We start from the raw sequence: 27554 nt of genomic DNA, 5'->3' as shown, positions 1-27554 counted from the left end.
CGCACGCCCCCTCTCCCCCTAGTCCGAATTGGACAAGGAGGGAGGGGCGACGCCCCCCCTTTCCTTCTCTCCCTCCACCTCTCCTAGTTGGACAAGGAACGGGAGGGGAGTCCTACTCCCGGTAGGAGTAGGACTCCTCCTGCGCGTCTCCTCTAGGCCGGCGGCACCCCCCCCCCCTTGGATCCTTTATATACGGAGGCAAGGGGGCACCCTAGGACACACAAGTTGATATTCGTGATCATTCCTTAGCCGTGTGCGGTGCCCCCTTCCACCATATTCCACCTCGGTCATATCGTAGTAGTGCTTAGGCGAAGCCCTGCGTCGGTAGAACATCATCATTGTCACCACGCGTTGTGCTGATGAAACTCATCCCTGAAGCTTTGCTGGATCGGAGCCCGGGGAGCGTCATCGAGCTGTACGTGCGCCAAGAACTCGGAGGTGACGGAGTAACGGTGCTTGGATCGGTCGGACCGGAAGACGTACGACTACTTCCTCTACGTTGCGTCAACGCTTCTATTGCGGTCTACAAGGGTACGTAGACAACACTCTCCCCTCTCGTTGCTATGCATCATCATGATCTTGCGTGTGCGTAGGAAATTTTTTGAAATTACTACGAAACCCAACAGGCACCGCACACGGCTAAACAATCAACTTGTGTGTTTATGGGGAGCCCCCCTCCCCCGTATATGAAGGAGTGGAGGAGGCGGAGGGTCGTCCCTCTCACAGCGCGCCCAAGGGGGGAGTCCTACTCCCGGTGGGAGTAGGATTCCCCCTTCCCTTGTTGGAGTATGAGAGAAAGGAAGTGGGAGAGAGAGAAGGAAGGGGTGGCCGGCCCCCGACCCCTCCACCTTGGCCGCGTCCTCCTCTCCCTCCCAGTAAGGCCCAATAAGGCCCATACACTCCCCAGGGGGTTCCGGTAACCCCCCCCCCCCCCGGTACTCCGGTAAATGCCCGAACTCACCAGGAACCATTTCGATGTCCAAACATAGCCTTTCAATATATCGATATTTATGTCTCGACCATTTTGAGACTCCTCGTCATGTTCGTGATCACATTCGGGACTCCAAACTACCTTCTGTACATCGGAACACATAAACTCATAATACCTACCGTCACCGAACGTTAAGCGTGCAGACCCTACGGGTTCAAGAACTATGTAGACATGACCGAGACTCACTTTCGGTCAATAACCAATAGCGGAACCTGGATGCTCATATTGGTTCCTACATATTCTATGAAGATCTTTATCGGTCAAACCGCATAACAACATACGTTGTTCTCTTTGTCATCGGTATGTTACTTGCCCGAGATTCGATCGTTGATATCTCAATACCTAGTTCAATCTCATTACCGGCAAGTCTCTTTACTCGTTCCGTAGTGCATCATCCCGCAACTAACTCATTAGTCACATTGCTTGCAAGGCTTATAGTGATGTGCATTACCGAGAGGGCCTAGAGATACCTCTCCGATACACGGAGTGACAAATCCTAATCTCGATCTATGCCAACTCAACAAACACCATCGGACACACCTGTAGAGCATCTTTATAGTCACTCAGTTACGTTGTGACGTTTGATAGCACACTAAGTGTTCCTCCGGTATTCGGGAGTTGCATAATCTCATAGTCATAGGAACATGTATAAGTCATGGAGAAAGCAATAGCAATAAACTAAACGATCATAGTGCTAAGCTAACGGATGGGTCAAGTCAATCACATCATTCTCTAATGATGTGATCCCGTTCATCAAATGACAACTCTTGTCCATGGCTAGGAAACTTAACCATCTTTGATTAACGAGCTAGTCAAGTAGAGGCATACTAGTGACACTCTGTTTGTCTATGTATTCACACATGTACTACGTTTCTGGTTAATACAATTCTAGCATGAATAATAAACATTTATCATGGTATAAGGAAATATAAATAACAACTTTATTATTGCCTCTAGGGCATATTTCCTTCGCTTCCTCCTCTCTGCCGCCAGGCAGAGAGCTTGTAACCGAAGAAACAACTATCTCCAATGATCCTCCTGATTGCCAACGAGCACTCAAGGATACAACCACCAGAGGCGGAAGTAGGGTCTTAGTTACCTCCACCCGAAGGGCTCGAAGCTGGAAAACACTTCATCGCTCGCACGCCCCTCTTGACAAATACATCGTCACTCATGGCACCGTGAGTTATGAAACACCGACATGTGGAGAATGTTAGGGTCGGGCGGTACGGTAGTTATAGCCGTCTGGAATATCGTTTTGGGAGACGTGATGGTTGTCTAAATTGAATGCTTGATCCTACATGAATAGGTTGTGCCACTGTCAAGCGGTGCCGATGTCCCGCCCTATCAAAGGTGGGCCACACAGCGCAAGCTATGGTCAAACACATCTCCCTTTCATTATAGTTGATATGACAAGTGGTAGGTCCCACAAAAGAGAAAATGGGCCAAAGGAGACAAAAGTGAGGCCTGGCCAAACGGAGATGGCGCGCATGGAAATGTAGCTAATTTCTTCCTATTCGATAGTAGCACAGAGCAAAGTCGTGAAGTTTCAGTGGCAATCATCGAATATCGAAATGGTTATTGCATGGGCCGAATTTTCGCTACGTTTCTTGTTGGGCCATTCCATCCTTCTTTGAAAAGCATGAGCAGTCGAGAGACATGATTATCATTCTTAGTTTCGTATTCATTTTGATAATAGGTAACATTAAGAAATGTATGATTTTGATGCTCTCAACTCTAAGTTTTTATACTTAGTCATCACTTGGACTTCACTGATGTCTAAGAAATAAAAATTGCATTGTCAAATCTTATGTTACCATATTATATTATGTTCACTTTGATCCCGTTGGTTCTTTAAATCATTCTATTATCGATTTCTATTTAATTGAGATCTTACCATTGGAGGAGCTTAGTAATTAACTATCCATATTCACTTGGTTGCTCTCATGGGATAGTTATAACATTTTTTGTGAGAAAACTTCCAATCTATTCATCTTCAATCATGGCAATACAACGATCACCAGAAATAATAAAAATTACATCCAGGTCCATAGACCACCTAGCGACGACTACAAGCACTGAAGCGAGCCGAACATGCGCCGCCGTCATCGCCCCTCCCTCGCCGAAGCCGGGCAAAACTTGTTGTAGTGGACAGTCGGGAAGTCATCGTGCTAAGGTCCCATAGAACCAGCGCAGCAGAACAACAACTGCCGTGGATGAAGAGTAGCATAGATCGGAAGGATCCAACCTGAAGAAACACAAACGTAGATGAACTACAACCAGATCCGAGCATATCCATCAACGATAGATCCGTTGGAGACACATCTCCACACGTCCACCGACGATACTAGAAACACCACCGGAATGGGGGCTAGGCGGGGAGAACCTTATTCCATCTTCAGGGAGCCTCCGCCGTCTCGTCTTCCTGAGCAGGACATAAACCCTAACAAAAGTTGGAGAAACATCTAAAAACATAGCCCTCCCGCCAGCAAGGGCTGGGATCCACCACGCCGCCATGACCCTAAGGCCACCGGAGACGAGGTGGACCGGTGGCGGCGCCAGCGGGAGGCAAGGGAACCCTAAATTTTCTTGGGGAGGAGGCCAGGCCCTGAGCAAAAAACGGGATAGTTATAACTTAATCATGTGAGTACTTTTCTATACCTAAGCGAAGCTCAAAAAAATAAAAACAACAAAGAGAAATGGAGAAAAGTGGAAATTAAAGCTTAAATATTTTCTCCGTATATTTAGAAAAATCAACGAAAGCATAATTAGGAACGAAAACTAGAAAAGCAAGAAAATGGGGGAAAATATTGTTTTTAAATAAAAACAAGAAAAATAGAAATTATTCTAGAAAAATAAATACAAGTGAGAAAACTTGAACAATATACTCACTAAAAGCAGAAAATGGTGTGATTTGCTTAGGCACCAAGAACGCTATGTTTTGCCTTGATATGGATGATTGAATGCATCTACATCTAAAGCCAATAGTTTGGTTGTGGATGCACAAAAATATCAGAAAATGTAAATAAAACAACATTTCCATGAGTATGGTGCTTTCAACTGTTACATTTATAATTCTTTTAGGAATGACCATAAATTATTTATGACCTTTCTCAAAGTCGCTCACTTTTCTGTATATTTGCTGAATATTTACTGTTTGTTACTGATTCTCATGTTTTGTACTGATTTTCTAGACTATTTCAGATACGTTCCAATTTTTTTTCTTTATACTCCCTATTTTAGCTTATTATTATTATTTTGACTATGTATCTCATTATATTTTGATATTTTTGTATTGTAACTTTCCTTTTTTTGTACTTTAAATTATTGCTTCTTTTTATCGTCTTTATTTGCGTACCAATATACTAAATGGGCAACGTATGTATGGTTCTGATGGTAAAGGGTAAAAATTGAAAATTGAATGGTTTCCGAGTTTGGACTAATTATACAAATGTAATAGTTGGGCGCAAAAATTAAACCTCCATATATCAAATGGCTTAGATTATTAAAAACTATCCATTGGTTGGATCGTTAGGAGGGTTAAATAATCACGGAGGCATAAATCGCGGTCGCCTATGGCACTGACAAAATTATACAGAACTAACAAATGGTTGGATTGTTTTACTTTTTTGTACCCAAATTCACTAGGGGAAACCAGACCCTGATTTGATGCCACGTATGTCTCATTAAGAGCGGATAATTGTTTCAGCAGAATGCGACTTTCTCGTCCATAACGAGATGCCTACGGTGATCTTGCGAATCTTGATGGTGTGTGTCCGTGCGCGTGCATTTGTGTGTGTGAGTCGGTATATACAGTTCAATATCAAGGTCTGAATCTTGCCTGTACATACTTAACCTTCCTTTGTCAGACCACTAACTTATTCTTTTTCGTTCACTCAATGGATTGCAAATTGGATAGCAAGTTTCCATCATGCATAATGATAGTGAAGCAAATGCTGATCCATTTATTTATCCAACATCGGAGAAAATGCATGGAATCCTGCACATCATTTAGCCCACTTATTCCATACTACAAATCAGATAGGAGTAACTTTTCTGTGCCTGCGTGGACAGATGGAGACTTGTGTGCAACGGAGACAGCTGAGCCCCATACAGGTTAGCCTTTCTGAGTGTGACCTAAGCCATTAGCCCTTGATGACACATGTAGTGCTCCTGCACAATCAATTTCCCTGGTGCGCGGTTTGGCGAAAAGCCTGTGCAGTACAATCAGGACAATTGGGCAATCTGATCTGCCGCGCGTACTTGTCAAAAGAAAATCGATTTCTTAATGAAAGTACCATCCTAGTCTTATGGAGAGCTATAGGTGGTCCATGTATATATTTAGATCATTTCTAGGTTAGCGGTTAACCAAACTGAGAGCTAGCCTAGGTGCATAAGAAGCACTAAATTTGTACTTACAGAGAATCACATGCCATGGACGATTAATTTTGTACTTTGCATGGATCTTTAGGTTTAACCCCACTGAGTTCCCATACTATATTGTAGACTCCTCCCAGTGTAGTTTGTCCCTTTCTTTTTGAATTGCACTACGTATAGGTGCATGGCCTAGACGGCTAGACCTCACCTTGCACTCCTCTTAGACAGGTAAATGACGAATCCGTGCAATGCAGCAGAGACAGAATTGAGCATGGTGATCAGTTTGGCACTACCGAGAACTTCTAAAAGTGGTAAGCAAATGAGAAAGTTGTTAATTAATTAGCTAAGGGATTGGACCTTCGTACTGAGATAATGCAAGATAAAAGCAGGGGAAACCGCTTGTGTTTTTCAGGCTATAAACTAATCAAATCAGGTAGCAATGGGATCCAACTACCGGTATACCCTCCGAGGAATCACAGACGAGAATAGTGGGAGGTACAGGTCGTCTACTGATTATGTGGAAACCGGAGAGAAGCTTTTGGATGGAGCGAAATATTTTTGATAAAAATATTGAACAAATGAATGACAACCCACACTTGTCATCGTTTGATAACGATATCCTAAATAATTCTTGCCGTCTTGATATATAGAAAGAATGTTTATTCGGAGACACGTTGCTGACGAATTGTCAAACCAGGAGCCCATTGAGGCGGTCCCTGTCAACATTTTATTTATTTATAAAGAAAAGTTAAACAATCTCTAACCCTTTGGGTATGGCCAAAAGCTTGGTTTGTCGACCCCAACCTCCAAAAGCATCTAACTGACACCTCCCACCTCTCAAGCACATATCCTCGGCACCCCTGTGTGCAAGAATCTATCAAGAGCTACCACACCTTTAGGTGCAACCGTGCGTGCTGCCATTTTACTATTTAATTAGTTAACCGATAAAATATTGCAATTTTGTAGTCTTTAAATAACATTGATATGAGATGCATGTCGAACACCACCAAAATTGACGTCTAAATTCGATCTACATTTCAAGAGACAAAAATGATGAACGGTGGCTAGGTTACTATTCCTAATAATTTTTGGATTAGCTTCACAATGGAATTTCTCCTTTTTGTTTCTCGTTGTGTGTTTGAAATGATGCGATATGCCTATGTTGTCTACATTGTAAGTTTTAGACGGTTTTATAACGATAATTTGGTGGTAAAATATCTAACGCCATCGTGCTCTCGGGGCACTAGGTTTGTTCAATATGTGATCCAATGGCTATGGTCGGAGCTCTGGACTTGCACGCAATTAGAGTTCTCTGAGGGTATTTCTTGAATTTGTGGGTGCTCCGACCATGATCACTGAATCCGCGATCCAGTGGCCCTTGTGCCTGGGAAGCATAGGAGCATGTAACATTGGAGAGCATCAGATATGTACATTATTTGGCATGTAATATTGTGTGGTAGGCTGGTAGCATGATAGCACTCAAAGGAGCAATATCACTAGATACTTTCTTCCTCTCTTGTGTGCATTTCACCCTTATTTTTCATGCTGCCATGGTGCGAGTATAAATCAATGTATATATATCGAACTCTTCTTTGTATTCCTTTCCTTTCATCTTCTCCCCTATTATATCCCTCTAAAACTTCATGTCAATATTGAATGTTACAACTTGCAAGGATGTCGAGCTTCTCAACCTACCGCTATCGTCGATGTCAATCTCCTCTCCTGTTTTACCGTCCAGGTTCACATTTATTGAGCAGGAGCAAATCTGGTAGCAAGATCGTTGAGGCCACGATATCCAACCATGCCAACAATATAGCAATTCGGCAAATCCTATTTGACACATAGGGCGTGGAATAGCAACCACGACACACACACACACCTCGTGTGCTAGTCGACCCAACCCAGTACGGGTGTTTTCCCGATTTTCATTCATTGTTTACTGGTTTATTTGGTTTTCCTTCGGGTTTTTTCATGTTTGTCCATTTCATTGTTTGGCACGGTTTCCCCTGGTTTTACATTTTTAGTTGTTTCCTTTTTTTCTCCTATGTTTTTTATCCTTCTCCTTTTGGGTTATCTAATTTTTCTACTTTTCCTTCCAAGTATTGTTCCTTCCTCTTTTTCCTTTTAAATTCATCAATATTTTTTTATAAATCCATGAATATTTCTCATAATTCAATTAAGAAAACACAAACATGTTCAATTCACCAAACCATTGTCAATATTTTTTGAGTTTTTTAAACATTGTGACCTTTTCTATAATAAGATTAAATGATTATAGAAGTGCTCAAACATTTATTAAAATTCATGAAATATAAGACAATTTGTAATACTTTTTATAAAATTCATGAACTCTTCTTAAAAAATGGCCTCTTTAAGAAAATTTAAATTTTTTAACTACAGGATGAACTTCTTTCTTAATACAGGATAAATGATTGTTAAGAAAGTGATGATCATTTTCAATATATGTTTACATTTCATTTTCTAAAATATAATTATTTTCCCTTTTAAAAAATAAAAATTTTATATTTGTGAAGTAAAAAAATTCTATGCAAACTAAATAAAACTGACACAAAATCTTACATGGGTGTGCAAGGCACTACCAACCAACTAAAAACGGATAGAGGGAAAATCAGCCTAGACCGAGTAATGGGCTGGATAAATGGCGAGTGCAGAATAACCGAAATCACTAGTTAACGCACTCTCTCCTCTGATGGTGACAAGTCACTCATATGCAATGCTACACTTGTCGTTACCTGAGAGTTTTGATGAATTTTCTTCCAACACAGGAGGAACTGAAAAAGGGCTTTATTTTTGCTTTTTTCATATATGTTTATCAAAATGAAATATCTCATGAATTCTGCATCCAAATTATAAACCGTTTTCACTGTTGGATTTCTTATGTCGAGATCTTTAAAATAAGATCTCATGTTGATAGATTTCGACAAACTTTTTACACGTGAAAATTGTGCTTCTAAAGTGAATTTAATTTGTGTTTTTGAACTGCACTTGCTCCATGCTTCTAAGTAAACTAACTCCTGCTCCTGCAGGGTGAAGAACACCCGTGCCTCCCACGGAAGCACAACTTTGATGAACAAGCAAGTGTGTTCATAGGGTACAAAGCACACTTATACTTTTTGCGTGTGTGCTTCACGCAGAAACACAACACACATGTGCTCATGACAGACAAAAACAAAAAGAACAAAAAATAGAAGAACGGAAAACCCTCTGAGAAAACCCAAAAAACCGTTTTGACAGGAGGAGCATCTCGTGCGCGACACGTGCCGGCACTGGAGCACTCCCTACGCACAAAATGTTCCCTCGCGCGAGGTACCCATTTAACCGGAGCTCCTAACTGCCACAAGAAGCGGCAGATTGTCGCGGAAAAACACAGGTGGCCATCCGACTGGGCCGGCCCACTAGCACATGAGCAAAGCGAGCAGGCACATGTAACGATCAAGCACTGTAGCGCATCAGATGAAAGTGCGATGGTAGAATCAAGGAATTAGAGTAGAGGTATTGTAGCGACTAGCCAACAATACTGTGGTGAACTCTTCTAGAAAAGGACTCAGGACTCAGAACAAATTTTTAAAAACATGAACATTTTATAAAAATATATTTTCTAAAGAATAAAAATTATATTGGAAATTCTAAAAAATTTAAAACATAAAACCCCTTTTGAATTTTCCAGACTTTTTATAACAAAGGCAACAATTCCTGTAAATCTAAACATTTTTTGTGAAAATGTGAACATTTTCTAAATTTTCAAATTTTTTATGGAACACAGTTTATTTTTGATAAATGAGATTTTTTGAAAATATATGAACATTTCCAAAAACATGATTTTTTTCAAACAATATTTGAAATTCCTGATCATTTTTTGAAAACACAAACGTTTTAATACATAATTTTGAAACGAGATTTTTTTGACATTTCTGCACATTGAAAAAAGAATTAAACTTGAAAAAGAAAAAAAACATCAAAGAAACATAGAGTAAAAACAAGACATAGAAATGCAAAAACGGTTCCAACTTTTTGGAAGGTTTCCAAAACTGATAAAACTGGCTTGAACTTTCTAGATGGTTTCCAAAACCGAAACGAGAATCGTGTGTGCCTATTGTTTAAAATGGGATGACCCACATACTTCACTGGCACGCTTCCCTCGTGCAAAGCTGCAACAGCTTACAAAGTGCGGCAAATAGGAAAACATGTAATCTCTATTAGACGCTCAGTGTGTCAATTAGACTTTTTTTGAGGATTCACTTTGTCTTTTTTTTGTTGAGGCAATTCACTTTGTCAATTAGTCAGCGCTTATTTTTAGACATAATTAGTCAGCGCTTGACACAGGCGTCGTCCAAGCGACTGAGATATGGGCCGGCCCATTTATCCGGTACACACGGTCTACCAAATCCCGGTTTTAACAACTTTCGAGAAGGTTCATGTTCGGTTTTTAATTTGTTTTGGGAACCTTCTAGAAATTTCATAACCAGCTCATCGCGCGTTTTTTCTACTGTTTATTCCCATTTGCTTTTTTTTTCGTTTTTCTTTCTTTTTTAGAAAAATGTCAAGAAGTTTTCAGAATTTGTTTCAAATTCATAAAATGTTTCGGATTAAAAAAACTCGTTTCAGATATTTTTTGAATTTCAGAAAATGTACACGTTTTTCAAATTTGTTCACAAAATCAATAAAATATTAAGGGAATACTAAAAGTTTCACGTATTCTAAAAATGCTCCTGTTTCATATAGTTGTTCAAAATTTTAAAATATGTTCGCCAATTTCAAAAAATTGTTCATCTTTCTATAAAATAGAAATTTCCACAAAAAATACATTTTTTTCAAATGAATTAGTATATTGAAAAATGTTCTTGTTTTTCCAAAAAGTGGTCAGGATTTTTGAAAAATTATGCATGTTCTCAAAAAATATCCGTATTGGCAATAAAGTTAGGAATTTGACAAAATAATAATAAACAGTGCCATAGTGTGCGTCGCTATAGACGCCGCCGTGCATGTTGCGCTACATTATGTTGCTCGCTACTGTTTACTCTGCATGGGCCGGGCCAATCTATGGCCCCCCTGGGCGTCACATAGCTGATTGATGTAATATGCGATATATAGGAGCTCCCAGGGAAACGTCCATTTCTAGTTGCACGCGGAATAGGAGGTCTCGTGTAATTGTCAAATCATATTTCATGTACTTTTTGCACACTCGCGAACTTTTGTTTCAAATTTGTGAAGTTTTTTCAAAACTCGTGATTTTTCTTAAAATCCTTGAACTTTTCCAAAAGCATGAATTTATTCAAAATCAGATTTTTTTCTATATTCATGAAATTTTAAAAAATCACAGTTTTCTTAAATTTATGACTTTTCAAATTTGTGATTTTGTTTTGCAAACTCATGAACTTAAAAAAGTGACATTTATTTTTCTAAGAACAGTTGCATGCACTGTAGCAAGTAGGAGAAAAATAATAATTTGCGAGTGAGTGGGAGCTTGCGAGCGTTTACTAGCCCATGCTGGCGACACCCTGGGCGCTGGTTCACCAATTGGCACTGAAGGCACCGAAGAGGTGGAAAAATCATATGTGGCACCTTATGCGCCAATAGGATCAACCGACGCTCATGCGCCGCCTCGTGTGGGCTAGCCCACTAACGCAAGCGGGTGTCCAGCTCGGGTCGCTACGGTTTACCTTTTCTGAGTTGTTAGTTGACTTGACCTTTCACCTGACCCGTTGAAACATTGACTGTCGACCTGTCGAAAAAAGTTTACACACTCGGAAAAAGTTCATATATTTCAAAAAGTTCCTGAATTTGAAAAGAGCTCACGGGTTCAAAAGAAAGTTCATGAATTTTAGAAAGTAAAGGTTAACAAAAAATTTAAAAACTTCATGAATATGAGGGGAAAAGTTCAAAAAAAAATATGAAAATTTTCCTTTAATTTGAAAGAAGATCACGAATTTAAGGAAGAACGTTTACAAATTAAATTTTTTTGCAATTTGAGGAAAAGGGTTTAAATTTTGTTTTTAAATTTGATGAATTCACAAATTGAAAATAATCAAGAATTTGGAAAACAAATTACCAATTTGAAAAAAGAAAATTTAATAAAACCAAACTAAACCAGTCCAAAAAACCCAAAACCAATGAAGGGATAAAACCTTCCAAAAGCTTTCGAAATCAGCCAAAAATACTTTTTGGAAGCTTCAGAAAATCTCGGGAGCGGAGGAGGGAGTTTCCAGCTTGTCTTATTTGGGCCGGCCCATTGTAATATATTGAAGGGGAAAGAGGCGAAATCATTAATTAAGGAGTACTCGTTGCAAAGAACACTCCACTTTCTTAGGTCGCGACAAGTGGCGCATATGCATCGCGTCACTTGTCGCAACCTGGGAGTTTTCCTTTTTTCGTAGATCCGTTTATTCAAAATGTTTTATCTCTTAAACCATGCGTCCAAATCTCGAACCGTTTTCACCATTGGATTCCTCGCGTCGAAATCTTCAAAACTAAATCCCATGTTGATAGGTTTCAACGAACAAAACAGACAAAAAAAACCCGGCGAAAAAACCGAACCGGGAGCACGGTTTTTTCCCTTTCCGAAAGAGGCACGCCCGTGCCTCTCGCAAAATCACAACCGTGCCTCTCGTGGAAGCAAAACCGTGACTCTCATGTAAGGAAAAAAAACAGAAAACGCGTTTTTTTTTCGTTTCCGAGAGTCACAGCCGTGACTCTCGCGAAAGCACAACCGTGCCTATCGCGAAAGCAAAACCGTGACTCTCGTGAAAGAAAAAAAACAGAAAACGCGTATTTTTTCCCCTTTCTGAGAGGCACGGCCGTGACTTTCGCGTAAGCACAACCGTGCCTCTTGCGGAAGCAAAACCGTGACTCTCACGAACGAAAAAAAAACACAAAACACATTTTATTTTTCCCTTTCCGAGAGGCACGGCCGTGACTCTCGCGAAAGCATAACCGTGCCTCTCGCGAAAGCAAAACCGTGACTCTCGCGAAAGAAAAAAAAACAGAAAATGCGTTTTTTTCGTTTCCGAGAGGCACAGCCGTGACTCTCGCTAAAGCACAATCGTGCCTCTCGCGGAAGAAAAACTGTGACTTTCACGAAAGAAAAAAAAAGAAAACGCGTTCTTTCGTGAATTTTTTTTTAAAATTTTTTTTGATCGAAAAGCTAAGAAAGACCGAGAGAAAACCAAAACCAAAAAAAAACCGTTTTAAAAGCCGAAAACGCGTGCGAAAAAATAAAAAAAAAACAAAATTCGAAGGAAGCGTCCAGAACGCGACACGTGGCGAATGGCTGAGAGCGTCCCAAGTAGCGCTGATCGTTGCGAGGCTTCCGAAGGAGCGCTCGTTAACTAGTTGCTCCCGGAAAGAGGGGTGTGAGCCAATTGCCAAATGGCCAATAACTGGCGCTTAAGGCGCCAAATATGTTTTGACGAAGAGGAGGCCTCCGTGTAATTCCCCTTCGAAAAAATGTTTCTTGGGCCAGTTTAATGACATGCTAACCACAACAAAGCCCAGTAGCCCAACTCACCACAACCAAAGCCTCCCTCGACCAGGTTCCCCAACCCCGCCGCCGCCGCCGCCCCTAAGCTCCCCTCCCACGTCCAGGTCCGGCAACGACGCTCAAGGCTCCATATCCTCCGCTTTGTCCACCCCGAATCCCTCCTGCTGCCTGCCCTGTCGCCGCTTCCCGTACTGTCGGCCGTCCTCGCCGAGAGCCGCTAACTTTGGCGCCACCACGAGCTGGGTAAGAAGATGGTGAGGGGGATGCCCAAATCAAGACCTATCAAAGCGGCGGCCGAGGTGGTCTTCGACCCGTCCGTCTCTGCCCCCCGGAAGCCGCGCCGTGCCGAGGCGCCCTCGTCGAGCAGCGAGTATCACCACTTCATGGTTTGCCCCTGTGTTTTTTTTTCTTGGAGCACATCTGTTCCGAGCCATCATCAGTTCCTAATTTTGTGCTGGCCTTTTCTCCTCTAGGGGTCGAGTCTTTCAAATATGTACCACAAGCCAGCTCCGGCGAAATCTACCGACATGTCTGATGATGAGCCTGACATTGATATTGAGAAGTTGTTGAAAGATGTTGAGCTTTTCGGTAATTATCTCATGCTGCATCCTCGGGCGTTATGAACTGTTTTGTTCTGCTTATTTCAATGTGGTTTAAATTTCAGCATGTGCCATAGCTGCTAGTATACTATGTCAAAGAACAGCTCGCGCTTTGGTCTAGCTATTTGATGACTACCGTAGTGGATACATTGTAATTCAAGATCTCGTATTTGTGAAGCAAAATCTGAAACATTTGGGCAAAACATAACATTGAATAATAATAACTCATAAACCAAACAATGGTAACAGTAATATTACTCTTTCCCCAAAAAGAAGTGAAGTTCTTTCTGGAGCATCTACAGAAACATAGACGCAGTTGAAAGCATTATGTCTTCAAAGTTCAAACCCAAACTATAATATGGAACAGAATGCACATTATATTCTACAACCTATAGGCACACCCAGCGAAAAGAACTACATCCTCAAACAAAAGCACACATCAACTTTTCCAAAACAGAGCTCCAGAAGATCCTGTCGTAGCCAATTAGCGAGCTGTTAAAAAGGATTAGCATTTTGCATAGGCATACAACAACAACAACAACAACAAAGCCTTTAGTCCCAAACAAGTTGGGGTAGGCTAGAGGTGAAACCCATTAGCATTTTGCATAGGCATACAACAGAACAATTTCCAATTATTTCAGATTTTGCTTACTCTTACACAGACTAATATGTCAGTGTTTCTTCAACTAAACAGACTAATAGTGAGCTCATCTCTCCTTGTACGCTTACCATTTGATCTCGAGTTTTTATTCAGGCTCAAACATTCACTCGGTGCTATATTCACAGGTGCCACTACATGGAAGGACAAGAATAAAATACAGAACCGCAAAGTAGTTGAACTGGGTGGAAAGGTAATCTTTGTTTCCTTGTATATCCTGACTTGAAACTTTGCACTATCTCAATAGTTTTCATTTGTCTGCAATAGGCCATTAAGAAGCAGCGTACACCATTATCTGTGGCAATCCCAGCTATGAAGAATCAGCAGAAAAGAGAACAAAAGAAGATTGAGGAGGTATGTTTCTCAGTTACTCTGATTCTGGTTTGCTCTGGAATAGTGAGTGACGCATGATAACTCTGTACAGGAAAGACTGCTTGGGATTTTTAGGAAACAAAACAAGAATAAGAAATTTGAGAAGCTTAGACCAGAGGACCGAGTACTCAGGGCAACTGAAGGGCGCTTCAAGAACGGTATACTCGATGTGAAGCACCTCATGGGAGGACCAAAGCAGTCCTCGTCGTCATCGTTCAGAGATGCGCCGGAGCGGGAAATGAGAAAGGGTAAGAAAGGGAAAGGAAAGGGAAAGGGGAAAGGAAAGGGGAAGGGAGGCCGAAGGAACAGACGTTGATGGAACACCTGCCTATTGTGCTTTGTATACCAAGATACATGCAGGAAGAAGAGGCATTGAGCCGACACCTTGAACCGTTTTTGCATCGAGATATCTTGGGTTATACTAAATCAAAGACATTTATTTTGAGACAGAGAGAGTACTTGTATCTTAAGTAATCTCTCAGTCGAAGTGACCATCCTATGTTACATAACGTCTGATGTTACCCGATGAGCATTTCAGCTTCCCAGAATTCCTTTATTTTGCTTCTGGGGTGCTTGTGCACTTCGACCTATCATCAAAAGACATTAATTTATTTCCCTGTGCTTGTGCACTTCGACCTGATCAGCAGAAGACATTAATTTATTTCCCTTCTGGGTGCTTGTGCATTGTGATTTGATCAGTAAAACCTGATCCTGCGATGACAACTTCGGAGATAATAACAGGTTTAAAGGAGCCAACAATTACAGGGCGGATCGTGTAAGGAGTCTAAATTTTAATTGTCTGTTGCCTCTGAAGATTGCTACGGTTTTTGAACCCATCACTCTAACCCTGATCGTGATCGTGCTGCTCAAACGCCTAGCAGAATCTCACAAATACACAGTACTGACCCAAAACTTCTTGCAACGAGAAATTACAACATTTTGGGCATTCTACCCTTTATTATTACACAGACACTCAAACCCCCCTTCTGATAAGGTAGGCATGCAATGTAAACCGGCTTTCAGGAGAGTGAAGTCACGTTTGATCAGAAGGAGGTCCGCTGTTGGTTTGATCAGAAGGCTCGTGTGTTCTACATACGACTAAATCTAAGCTCATAGCTCTGCATGTTTTCTGTGCATGATGTGTTTGACAACTTCATACGACGAAACAACAATGCCCACCGAAGGCCCAGCTCGTGCCATGCGAGGGCCCGCTCCTCTGAATAGGCCGTTGATACCTTCATTCCTGTGACAAGTGACGCGTTACGAGTGTTATATGCATTGCATTGCGCAGAAAACTTGCTATATGCAAGAGACTAAATAATATATGCTGACGGCAAGATAAAAAATAAATTACCGCAAATTGTTTTGAAATAAACACACCATTAAGCATGCCTGAAACACCTGGCAAACTGTAGCTAAATGATTATGACTATGGCTGCATTTGGTATTTTAGTGGATTCTCATAATCCCCATTAACCCCACCCACCTTTCTCTATTTTAGTGTTTGTTTTACTCACTTTTGCGTGCTTTATGGCTAGTTTTCCACAGCAGATTATAAAATAAGTACAATTCAACACAGTTCAGCAACCTCAAACAAAGCCTATCTCTTTCTCATTTAGAAGGATTCGGCTAATGGAAATGTAAACATAATGATGCTTACTAGCTCATCAGCATATGTGTTCTTGAATGAAGAATTTTATAGTCCCACGTTCTATTGAAGAGAACAGTTTCACTATCGCAGAGGACATGTTTCTCTATGCTAGTAGAGCTTAGGGAGCCTAATTCTTGTTCTAACTTTTGGCTCCACTCTCTTTCCATTTCTAACCCTGATGACTATGGAGTTTTGATGGCACTTATTGAAAACCTAAGGTGGGTATGTTGCAACGGAGTTTGCTGAAGGGAAATGTAAAATACCTCCAAACCTCAAGAAGTATGCGCCTCGTGTTCATGCTCAATACCCTAGCAGGATCCTTCTGAAATGAGAGTGGTAAATTTAGGAAGCGCAGAATATTGAGCAAAAATAAAAAAAAGAAGTATTTTATTTATCGATAGCAGTTAATTCCAAGCTCTTTGCGTACCAGGAATGACCGAGGGCACATAAATCTAACTAACAAAGGACAGTAGAGAGCAGTCTTAAGGAAACTAGTGATAAGCTAACGGTCCAAAGCTCTACTTGCCTCTATTTGTCTGCGTGTCTTGGCAACATCGAGAGGACATGTTGCGCCAGAAGAGATAACTCCAGCAATGAAGCCTGTGGAGAAGTTTGCCCCCATTATAACTGCGGCATTGCTTTGCTCACCAGCTAATAATCCCAATAAGTGTCTCCTAGTCTGTACAGAAAGCATTTACAGGTGGAAAAAGTAGTTAGCTCTACAGGTTTGGCTGAATTCAAATTGTCTAAATCATAATATAATATACTAAAGCTCAGTACAGTATCTCACTGGCTCAAGAACCATCCAACATATAGCTGAAAAGGGGACATCACGTGCAAGTTGTGCTCCCATACCAGTCCACAGAAGATGGTATCCCCGAGCTGTTTGCACTGTCAATAGTATATAGCTTAATCAAAACAAATGAGAACATAAAGCTTCAATTATTAGTTTGTTTGTACAAATTTTTGAGAATAATGTAGCTGGTATGGCCAATTGTTGTGCTTTAGCCATGCAATGATTTGACTGATTCATTAGTTACAGGCCAACAGGCAGTATAGTATGCATACAATTCTCAGGGTGGCTGATGCTTTGCCTCGATGAAAGCACGCCTAGCATAGTCTTCCACATTCCAGGGGGTTTTGCTCCACCACTTGATTGCTTGAACGCCTATATTTGTAATAAGAAAATACATAATTATGTCTGAATAATAGCATAGGGAATAAAGCTGCATCAAGGATAAGTTTCTGTTTCTGTTTCAACTGTTTCAACCATGCAGGTACTGGCAATTTCTGTTGAATCACAAGCTAGTAAATATTTTTATTTTTACTTCTCTAAAAGCATCACTTATCTTAAGGCTTTGACAATGTCTCACAAAGTATTACTGTACACAATCTTCTGACATCTAACAAGAGTTGAAGAGCGAAATTACATATCAGGCCCCCCTTCCATCCCCTAGTACATGTGCTCTCTTTTCTAATAGTGGTAACTGTAAAAAAGCGAGGATTCAGTAGGCTGACCTGCATACGTGTTCTTGCCAACTCAATAGGGGAACAAGTTATACATGCCAATGATCGTGCAATAGATCCAGCAATTAGAGGGGCATATGGCCTAAGTTTGGGATAACTGTGATCTGAATATTCCTCAATCCAATTGCGCAACAGGTCGTAAGAAGGCAGATATATCCCAACCTGGAAAACAAAGCATAGATTTCTAGTGAGATAAAAATGTCAGTTATATCAAAATGTATAATTCTAAGATTCCATGATGCTAATCCAAATTGAATACAGATCCAAGAGGGCACAGAAGATACATTATATCCTAAATCAGTAACAGTCTATAGGAAGATTGTGTCAGACACACCAAACCTCAAACAAGCATTAATATATACACACCACAAATTCTGTTCCTGCTTGTATTTTTGAACACCTCAAATTGTAGGACAAATAATTACTGCTACAGGTGTGATCAAACTTTTTTGAGAAAACAAGGGCATTCCATCCAACTTGCTATTAAAGAGCAACCAATGTGCGAGATCCATATGTTTTTCATCGAAATGAATTAGACCATTGTTATTTTCCTATTTTTGTTCCCTTGCGCTTTACCAAGAGAAATTGTGTCGGACTTCACAGGAGGACAGTAAAGTTATCCTGATTATAAGACCCCTAGAAAATCCTTCGTCATGAATATATAGAACACAACGTTTACAACAGACGAAATGATACTTGAAGATAAATAATGGGAAGAGAAATGTTATAGAGGAAATCAAGTGTGAGGCAAGGAAAGCTCCATGGAATATTAAGGTATGAAATAGATCAATTAGTACAAACAGATTACTAGCCATGGTCAGCTGAAAGGATATACCGTTGGTACAGCTAACGCTAAGCTTGCACCAGTACCTCTCCAGAGTCTAAAAATTCCTTCCTGCAAGGGGTCATAAAATCGTTACTGAAGATGATCAATCCAAAACAGGAAAGCGCAGTGAAGAAGAATGCTCAATAAGTGCATTTTACCTGTCTAGTGATCTTAGAGAACACATCCATTGTTCCTCTGTACTGAAAGCATTCAGGACTGCAGGATGGCCCTAAACCACTCAACTTCAGTCCACCAGGGTTACACCATGGATAGCACCTAAAATCTGACCATATCTGAGCAATGTATTTCAGAGAAAAACAAATAAACACGCAAGCAATACTGTTGTGTAAGAAATTAGCAAAAAATAAATACCACACACACTTTTTCAGAAGAAAAATGACAAAACCACAAATCACCCTGACAGAAGCATATCTGCTTGTCAGTATGTAACTATTATCAGAATTGGGTGCTGCAGATGGTTTATCTACTGCAAAGAAGTATGTACGCATAGATATTAATCTTTTTTTCCTAAAATAGAATGGGGCACATAACCCAAAAGGAAAAAAAAATCAAGCACGTGGTCTATAAATCTTACAATATACAGAAATGGTCTAACTGATGGTTTTGATTTTCCTCTGTTTCTTAATTAATGTGAACTTCTAATTCATTTCTTGTTGACCAGAGAATTTGTAGGACCATTCAATTGTGAAACCGCTGTGTGTGGGATAGAAGTGGCATCACTGGCATGCTTACCGGATTGTAGACAACTCCAGCGGCCTGTGCCTGTAGTCTTGTCTGCAAGATAAAATAAGGGTTTGAATCAATACATTCGGTCCAACTCTATATGTACATTTTGATTTTTGTCACAAGTTCTGGCCAATTCGCTTGGCAGAAAAATAGTGATCACGCCGACAAACTCTACTTTCTAGGTGTACTTTTATCGGGAGCAAAGAGCAGGCGTTGCCCCCTGTTCACCGAGACTAGAAGCCTCGCGACGGCGCTGGGAAATGGCGGGACCCGCGCCCGCGCCCGCGGAGGACGATTCGCTTCGTTCTGGCGGAGAGAGGCTGGGGCATGGCAATTGGCCGATTGGCACGCTTGTGAGTTGTGAGTGGTGCGGCGCATACCTTGGCGACGTCGAGGGGGTTGACGAGGACGGCGGAGACGACGGCGGCGCCGGCAGCCGCGACGGCCCGCTCCGCGAACCCCATGACGCGCTCGGGAGGCGGCGGCGGCGGAGCGAGCTGCTCCGGGGCTCGCTCCGCGGTGGCCATGGCGAGGCAGGAGGGGGAGAGGAGGAGGAGGCGGCGGCGGACGGATTGATTGTGTGTGTATCGTTGCCGCTAGTTAAGGGGCCGACCACAAATCGCGGCGGCGTGGAGGAATCCTGGAGAGGAGGGGGAGGTGGTGGTGGTCTGGTGGACGCTCGTTCGCGTCGACACGGCTCGTTTTCGAAGCGTACAGCTCCCGAGAGAGATGAAGAAGCGACCACCGCTACCGCGCCGTGCCCACGTGGCCCGCTTGCAGCTACGTGTGTGCCTACGCGTGAGCTGCCGACTTGTGTCGTTGTTGCGAGAAGGATGGCGCTCGACTGCATGGACGTCGAGCCTTGTCAAACTTCCTCTGCTTGGAGTATATATATACCACTCCATGAGTAATACAGTAGTATGATTTGTCTTTTCGATTCTCATGTGGTGTAATCAAACGTCATTTGGTGTAGTAACATCAATGTTCTTTTCATCCGCAAAAAAAAAAACAGCAATGTTCTTTCATATTCCTACTTGTGCGGATCACATAAGCCCGGGGACAACATGGCTTTGCTTCACGACCGGAGCTGAAAGAATATGTACTTGCCAGACAGACAAAGGTAAGACAAGACAAGAAACATCAGCGTCGACGCAGTACAAGAAATCTCCATGAACGCATCAAATTGCACATGTCAGGATCGGATACTAAACAGGCCAAAAATATGCTTCGAAATCATCAAGTTACCCTTTTATCGACGATTTGGCACAGAACAATTACCAGCATAAACCTGTGAAGAGATGGCAACTGTTCATGCGACTATTTCAGACACCTGCAATCATGAAACTAGATAGGAACGGCAGCAGCAAATCTAGCGAAAGTACATTCATCCTTGTCTGCTCAAACTTCGTAAAAATTACATATAATCTCCAGTCGACAACTCGACATAACATATTGGATTTTGTTGTTTAGGGGGGGGGGGGGGGTCTCTAAATCTGAAATGAACTACAAAGGACAGATCCAACACTAAACCAGTATGGCCGGCCTAGAACATGTTATGTAAGTGGCACTGAAATATTGCGGGCTTCTATTTGCTTCTTGGAGCTTCCGTGGTGCTGGTGGAGCCTGCTTCAGCCAACGAAAATTTCTTCACTTTCTGCATTTCAACAAAATGAGGGGGATTTATAGAAATTTGAACAAGACAATACATCTTATAAGACAGAAATATACTTCGCGATGACTTGCCTGGAGGAAAACATGAGACAAGAAAAGACAAATTTAGTTGGATAATAACAGCAAAAATACATCCACACAAAGACCAGTTGCATCTTCTTTATGAAACAAACTGATCGTGACTAATATTATTATTTCTGCTAGCACCCAATTTCTGCAGAGTGTAGCCACATTGTGATGTAGTAACTTCTCATGGCCACAGGGGAAAAATAGAAAACGACACTGCAACAATAGGGAGCAACCAGTATAAAATCGAAAGGTGCATTCCATGCAATGTAGGCAGATGGATAATGTGACAAATTTTCATATCAAAATTGGCCATACATTGAGAAACAGGAGGCGACCTAGGGTTCGACTAACTGTGGGACCAAGACAGTGGACAAGAGGAGCTGAGAGACGAGAAAAACAGGAGGCGTTAAAGGTTTGCAGAGGATTCGGTTCCGGTTGTTCAGCTACTATTGATTGCATCGATTTTTTTTCTCTCAATGTGTTAAAAATGTCATGACATAATAGGTGCATCTCGTGTTGTCAATTTATTTTGCATGTTCTGATAACTTTTTGGAACTCCGCCTATGTTTTCTCGACATAGCCAGTCCCAAGCCCGGGTAAAGGAGGAGGGTTGTGATAGGCTTGGCGAGCCAACGTCAAAACTCAGCCACTCTTATGGAGATGAAACCCAAAAGAAAGATCTTATGAGTTTCAGCTCTAGCCTACCCCAACTTGTTTGGGACTAAAGGCTTTGTTGTTGTTGTTGTTGATAACTTTTTGGAGTAGTCATTCTGCTAGATAACACATATCCACCTGACGAACATATTTTAGACAAGTTGCTTTTTAATAATACGGCGTCATTTAACTACCGGTACCGAATATCACACAATCCTCAAAGGAGACAAACTATTAAAAGACTTTGGTATTTTCACTTTGCTTTTCAAAGGGGAATTACCTCGAGCACTAATAAATTGTTATTGGCTAAGTGGTACAGACAAGTAGTTTCAGACTTGTAACTCCGAGTACAAACAAGTGATTTAACTAAGCCTTTCTAACTTCTCACACTTAACCAGGCTTTGATCGGCAAGTTGATATCTCTACCATCCAACAAAAGTATGTATCCCTTTAGCATGCAAGATTGTTCCAACTGGACAAGGAATTATGTGACATGGTGCTCATTTTGCTCGAAATTACACGGAAGCAATGATGTGAGATACACATGTTTGGGAGCTATGGAGTCCCACAATTGTCCATCCTAAAAACAGCTAGGCACAAAGATAAGATTACTCAGTGGTGGGTAATATCTTCCTTCCAAGGAATTATTAAGATGTAAGACCTTAAGTACAGGATCACAAATCATAGTTTGTATCAATCATAGTTGTATCGGCAAGAATGAGCAAACGGTCCACCAAACGCGATGCACTTGGGCCTATAATTACCTTTTGGGCGATGCACTCCCGGAGCGCGTCGAGGAGGGCGAGGCACTTGTCGCGGTCGTAGGGGTTCTCGGCGGCGCAGTTGAGCAGCGCCAGCGCCTCCTGCGCGCACACCGGCCGCGGCGTCGTCGCTTCCTTCTCCATGCCGATCCAATCCAACCAACCAACAGCACGTAGGAGAGATGTGTGGCTCTGGGGGGAGCTGCTACTACCTGGAGACCGCGGCGCTGCTTCGTAATTTATTCTAGGGTCGGCCCCGGCGACCAGGCAGCTGCCGGTTTGGTGTGTCGGCGGCGGCGGCTTGGGCGAGAAGAAAGAAAACCAGCGGCGCCCCGGCGGCCGTTGATGGCATAGAAGGAAGGATTCTGAAAGCTCTCGAGTTTTCCCCTTTCCGAGCCCGGCCCGCTAGAGCCCAGATCCAAGACAGAGCCCTGAGGGCTTGGAAATCAGGCCCAGAATTTAAGAGGGCCGCCATTTAATGAATGTTGCAGACGGCCGATGGCCCATGTCTTAGTCACTGTCAGCACCATCATCATTGCTCAGCAAAATTTTACCTGCCCCTCTCTCTCTCTCCCTCCAAGCAGTTCGGAAACCCCGCAACAACCCAAGCAAAGCGGCCAGCGCCGTCTGGAATTTTCCGGGGCGGCGCTAGGGTTTCGGATGGAGCCCGAGGAGGCGGAGGCCGTGCTGGAGACCATCTGGGACCTCCACGACAAGGTCAGCGACGCCATACACGCCCTCTCGCGCGCCCATTTCCTGCGCGCCGTGCGCCGCCGCGCCGGGGGCAAGCCCGCGGGCGTCGTCCACATCAAGGGGGTCCCCGCGGACGGCGACGAGGCGGCCGACCTGAATGCGGTGGCCGAGGAGGCGAGGAGCCTCCACGCTATCCGCGCCGCGCTCGAGGACCTCGAGGACCAATTCGAGTGCTTTCTCGTGAGCCTCTCAAACCCCTCTCCTTATCCCCTGCTCAGACCCTCTCTCTTGTTCGCGTGGTTTGATCTGTACTGTGTTCCGCGCATGGCCTTCGCTATATGTTGATTGGTTTGAACCGAGTGTCGAAGTGGTTAGTTTGGTTGGTAGGATGTTTCTGTAAACTGTGGAGAGGCTCGCTGTGGGTAGAAATGTTGGTAAATTCAACCGACTGGCTATTGAAGCTTGAAAGCATGGTCAGAATTTGGGGTATGATTTACAATCTGAAGTGATTGGTCTGAATATACTAATCTCGTAGTGTCCATGCTGTTTTGGAAGAGGGAAATCACCCTGAACTAAATCTTAAGATAGTTCTTTCGAGCATTAGTATGCCTTGGGACGATTTGGCCATGTCGATGTTTGCATCTGGTGAGATAAGAATTAGTGCGTGTTATTGGGGACGATGGGTCTTTAACAGCAAGGTTTTCTCTGAAGGTTCAAATCTCGAATTATGGGAAACAAATGCATTGTGCATATTAATAGTTTTGAGAATATGTTTTCCAACCAACCTCGAAAGAGCAGGAGCACTGTTATTCTGTTAGAAGGACAGTGTCCCATTCGATCAAGAATGACCTGCGTTTTGATAAATACGGTAAGTATCTGCGAAAATTATGTGTCTCGTTTTGGTTTTCCAGAATCGGAACTGGATAACCTTGTTTTCTGTTGAACATAGGTGCCGGTGTTCTTACCACACTGAACCGATTGTTTAGAAGATTTGAGTTTCCAACGGTTATATTTATATCTGCCGCTGCACCATGGACATGGACATTCATATCCTTGTTAAATTAAGATGTGCTTGTCTGCACCGTGATTTAACTTAAATTAGAATATTCTTGTTTGCACCATGATTAACTAAGGTGATATCTTTGTGATAGGATACGTTATTGCTTCTCAGCAGGGCAATATTGTAGTGTGTTTCTGCATGTTGTAGTTCTGCAAATGCGAATAGACCGCTAGATCACAATCTGGTTGGGCACATCTATCACCCATAGAAAATTGAAGATAAGATTTCAGAAGTCTCCCCTCCGAAATGATGATATTTTTTAGTTGTGCATAGGTTGTTTTACTTATTTCAGAAACCTGAGAGTGCTCCCAAGCTGGTTCTGGAATTTCATAATGCATGCAATGATGTATATTCATGGAGTGTCTGACTTGCAACAGATGCAAGTTCCTGGTTGATTATCCTGAAGTGGACCAAGTAAACAACTAAAAAACCTGTGCTAATTTGTCAAGCTTTTGCAGAAATGAACCTAAGTACTAGGTAGCGTTCTTTTATCGAAAGGGAAAGCACCAAGTTAGTCAACCACTGAACGTTTGGACAAGTTAAAAAAGACACTGAATGGCTGAATTTAATAAGTTGGAAACTCAAATCTTTAGATTCTCTTTATGTTCAGGCATCAATAAAGTACCACGATTAATGCTTGAATTTCATGTCTGCACTGTGTACTTATGTATTATACTCAATGTTCTTGCAGGCTGTTTGTTCACAGCAACAAGCAGAACGAGATATTGCATTAGCAAGGTTGCAACAAAGTCACATCATGCTTACCATAAGATTAAAAGAGCACCATGGGAATAATCACAAAGTCATTGATGAGGCGTTGGATTTCGTGCACAATGTCTACCATGATTTCTGGTCTTTTCTGTCAGTAAACAAGCCTGAGAAATCAAGAAGTCATTCTGGCGCTAACAGTACCAAGGAGACAGGAGATGGTTCAAATTTCTTAGGGTGGATGGTTTCTTCTAGTCTTGATGCTGTCAGGAACAGTTTCAATGTGAAAAATATTGGTGGTTTTCTAGGGAACAGTGCAGTGTTTGCTGTTGGCATGATTACAATGTTGCAGCTGCATTTGTTGTCTTCTGGAGAACAAAGTTCATCTTGTGGTAAATACAGCTACAGAAGGATCAATCGCGATGATTCTTCACAGTCTCTGGCAGGGCGTAGTAGATCGAGTCATCTCGATGTGTTCTTAGCCAAAAGTTGAGAGGGACTTCTGCCTCGCCTTTCTGATACGTTGTTTGTACATATTTTGTTAGCATCTTATCTGCCATTCTGAAGGAAGTTTCTATTTTCTGGGTGCCCATTGAGTTTGCATTCTAGGTATGGATCGTGTTAGCTAGGCTAGATTACCTCTGCTACTTTCAACTCCTTGAAATGGACTATTGTAATCCTTGTTGTAAGCAGCAACATGTTGTCTTCATGTGAATCTATTGTGTTCTGTTGCCAGTATATGCAGATCTCTGACTTTGGTTGTACAACGTCTTGGTTCTGAAATAAGTTTGCGTACTCACTAGACATTGTTGCCCCGTTCATTAGATTGTTCTAATGTTTTCTGTTTTCATGCTTGTGATGGTTCATTAGATTTGTTTGTTCCCTGTTTGCTTCTTCAGCTTCCTACAGCTTAAGCAGGTGAGGATTTTGTTGGATTTTTAGCTTACTCTTTCGAGAAACCAGATTATGTTGGATTTTTGTAGCCTTGCAAATTCAAATCAAAACATCAACTCAGGAACTATTTACTGTCAGGTTTTGTCCATGTCAAATTTTACTTGGACGTTTTCATAGGTATTACGAGGATAAGGCCTTTTGCATTAGGGTGCTGAGTTTTGGCTGAAGTTGAGCTTGCAATCTAGGTGCAGTGGACATGTACGATGTACCTAGTTCATTTAAAAAAATGAGGGGAACCTAGTTCATCAAATGAGAGCTTCACGCTAAAAATGCTCAATTGTGGGCTTTGCTCGTTTGTGCAAAAGGGAGCAAGAATTGATGGGCCATCTTTTTTTTTTCAGATGCCGTGCTTCACGTTAAGGGTGGTTAAGCTTAGAAAGCCTTGACACCATGCCAGGAGAGTTTTCATTTGTGTCTAAAAAAAAGGAGAGTATTCATTTTTGTAAAGTATTTAAAAAAAAATATGTGTCATGCACGACTGAATCTATACTAGAATTTGAGCTTGTTCGAGCTAACATGTATCGGAGCTACGCTAAAAAGGTTGGTTCATTTTCTGCCCTGAGCATCAAATGAGATTCAGACTTGACTTGCTTCCCTTGAAGTTGATCTCGGATGGAGAAGGGAAAATATCACCTCACTCAGCTCACGGGTCTCGATGGACTTTGTATCTTTGCCCATGCGCTGTTAAATTCTCCACAGAAGGTCTGAGGCTCGGAGCCAAACAGCCAAAACCCTCTGAAAACGGGCCCAGTCACTCGGCAGCAATGCCCAGAGCGGCAGCAAGTCGTGCGTGGCCCAATATGGATGGAGCATGCCGTTGGTTCGGTGCGCCAATTGCACTGGACTGTTCTGTTGACTTGCCACGGCTTGCGGCATAGCGTTGCTTGCACTCATGGTGGAAAAGAACAACGCCGCGCTCTGCTTTTGCTCCGGTGCCCAATTGCGTGCCTCTCATGGTCCTGCGCCGCTGCACCGTGCATGCTCTCTTGGATGCCATGGCGTGCAGGGCTTTGGCCATTGGCCGGCCACCCTGCCTGACCGGGATAGGTCGTCCTTGGTCACAGGCCTTTTCGAGTGCAGAAAACCATGGCCCTCTTCTCTCGGGCCACCGCCTCGCCGTACGTGTGTGTGGGGACTTGCGAGAGTATATGGGAATCGCTCGCCCGGCTTCATCATTTCCAATCATGGTGCCATGGGCCGCCTGCTCCGTTTCGCTGGCCGGAAATGCGGGCTGCTTTAGGTTGTGTTTGGGACGCTTTAGATATGCCTGCTGGTTGATCCAGGATTTGAAGTGTTTTATGGGGGGATTCGTACTGAAACAGTTCAAATGTTTTGTGTGACGGAGACCAGGATCAGAATTGCTAGCAATGAACGTGCCACTATGTGGCTGTCAAATCAAATCCAACGGGATAACTGATACTAACTGCCAACGAGAGGCACTCCTACGTCTTGTGTGAAGTTAAGTTTTGCAACACCACCCTAGCTAGACCCTAGTCGCCTTCCAAAAGGAGGCCCTACTACGATGCAACTTGGGAGTGCACTTTCTTCAATCAAAAAGGAAAAGAAAAAACTTGCAAGGGCACTCCGGCTGGCTCGTTCACGGTTGACTGACACGGCCAAATCCTGCTCCTTTATTCCGGCGCCGTGCCGTCGCCATCGGCGCCTGTAAGGAGACAGCAGGGCGTCATGCCCGCATCGATCCCCGCCAGATACGATGGGCTCCAGCGCCGGCGTCCGG

General features: G+C 42.5%; 4 protein-coding genes across 6 annotated transcripts; 2 read left to right on the top strand and 2 right to left on the bottom strand.

The window, feature by feature from the left end:
* The first annotated feature begins 12884 nt into the window (after positions 1–12884).
* On the top strand, positions 12885–15110 carry LOC125543311. Its single transcript, XM_048706622.1, has 5 exons — positions 12885–13252; positions 13340–13454; positions 14252–14316; positions 14391–14477; positions 14548–15110. The coding sequence occupies exons 1-5, from the start codon at positions 13118–13120 to the stop codon at positions 14809–14811; spliced, it is 666 nt and encodes a 221-aa protein (XP_048562579.1). The 5' UTR covers positions 12885–13117; the 3' UTR covers positions 14812–15110.
* A 209-nt stretch (positions 15111–15319) lies between these two features.
* LOC125543308 (mitochondrial carrier protein MTM1-like) lies at positions 15320–20104 on the bottom strand. 3 transcript variants are annotated; one of them, XM_048706618.1, is made up of 10 exons: positions 19627–20104; positions 19253–19294; positions 18658–18775; positions 18509–18568; positions 17665–17835; positions 17215–17314; positions 16937–17037; positions 16673–16825; positions 16410–16468; positions 15320–15738 (listed from the first exon to the last, which is right to left on the bottom strand). In XM_048706618.1, exons 1-10 carry the CDS (start codon positions 20094–20096, stop codon positions 15606–15608), a joined length of 1407 nt encoding a protein of 468 aa, XP_048562575.1. In that variant the 5' UTR covers positions 20097–20104; the 3' UTR covers positions 15320–15605. The 3 variants fall into 3 exon arrangements, 2 of the variants coding, with proteins under 2 accessions (XP_048562575.1, XP_048562576.1); XM_048706619.1 differs by having other exon boundaries at positions 18658–18792; positions 19627–19931; XR_007298379.1 differs by lacking the exon at positions 15320–15738 and having other exon boundaries at positions 16404–16468; positions 16927–17037.
* Positions 20105–20616: 512 nt separating this feature from the next.
* On the bottom strand, positions 20617–22756 carry LOC125543312. The gene is made up of 2 exons (XM_048706623.1): positions 22405–22756; positions 20617–20900 (listed from the first exon to the last, which is right to left on the bottom strand). The coding sequence occupies exons 1-2, from the start codon at positions 22543–22545 to the stop codon at positions 20832–20834; spliced, it is 210 nt and encodes a 69-aa protein (XP_048562580.1). The 5' UTR covers positions 22546–22756; the 3' UTR covers positions 20617–20831.
* Positions 22757–22947: 191 nt separating this feature from the next.
* LOC125543309 (plastid division protein PDV1-like) lies at positions 22948–25600 on the top strand. Its single transcript, XM_048706621.1, has 2 exons — positions 22948–23334; positions 24846–25600. Exons 1-2 carry the CDS (start codon positions 23062–23064, stop codon positions 25353–25355), a joined length of 783 nt encoding a protein of 260 aa, XP_048562578.1. The 5' UTR covers positions 22948–23061; the 3' UTR covers positions 25356–25600.
* The last annotated feature ends 1954 nt before the right edge of the window (positions 25601–27554 follow it).

The sequence above is a fragment of the Triticum urartu genome, chromosome 3, assembly GCF_003073215.2.
Source record: "Triticum urartu cultivar G1812 chromosome 3, Tu2.1, whole genome shotgun sequence".
Lineage (NCBI taxonomy): Eukaryota > Viridiplantae > Streptophyta > Magnoliopsida > Poales > Poaceae > Triticum > Triticum urartu.
This window is presented reverse-complemented; position numbering and strand designations above follow the sequence as displayed.

Bases quoted from the DNA above. Each gene is read 5' to 3' on its own strand.
- LOC125543312 (XM_048706623.1), bottom strand. From the start codon at position 22,545: ATGGAGAAGGAAGCGACGACGCCGCGGCCGGTGTGCGCGCAGGAGGCG. The intron at 20,901-22,404 runs GTAATTATAGGC...GTTGAAATGCAG, and splicing joins GGGAGTGCATCGCCCAAAAG to AAAGTGAAGAAATTTTCGTT.
- LOC125543309 (XM_048706621.1), top strand. From the start codon at position 23,062: ATGGAGCCCGAGGAGGCGGAGGCCGTGCTGGAGACCATCTGGGACCTC. The intron at 23,335-24,845 runs GTGAGCCTCTCA...ATGTTCTTGCAG, and splicing joins ACCAATTCGAGTGCTTTCTC to GCTGTTTGTTCACAGCAACA.
- LOC125543311 (XM_048706622.1), top strand. From the start codon at position 13,118: ATGGTGAGGGGGATGCCCAAATCAAGACCTATCAAAGCGGCGGCCGAG. The intron at 13,253-13,339 runs GTTTGCCCCTGT...TTTCTCCTCTAG, and splicing joins GCGAGTATCACCACTTCATG to GGGTCGAGTCTTTCAAATAT. The intron at 14,478-14,547 runs GTATGTTTCTCA...AACTCTGTACAG, and splicing joins AACAAAAGAAGATTGAGGAG to GAAAGACTGCTTGGGATTTT.
- LOC125543308 (XM_048706618.1), bottom strand. From the start codon at position 20,096: ATGCAGTCGAGCGCCATCCTTCTCGCAACAACGACACAAGTCGGCAGC. The intron at 19,295-19,626 runs GTATGCGCCGCA...TTTATCTTGCAG, and splicing joins ACCCCCTCGACGTCGCCAAG to ACAAGACTACAGGCACAGGC. The intron at 17,038-17,214 runs GTATGCATACTA...TACTATTGACAG, and splicing joins CATCAGCCACCCTGAGAATT to TGCAAACAGCTCGGGGATAC.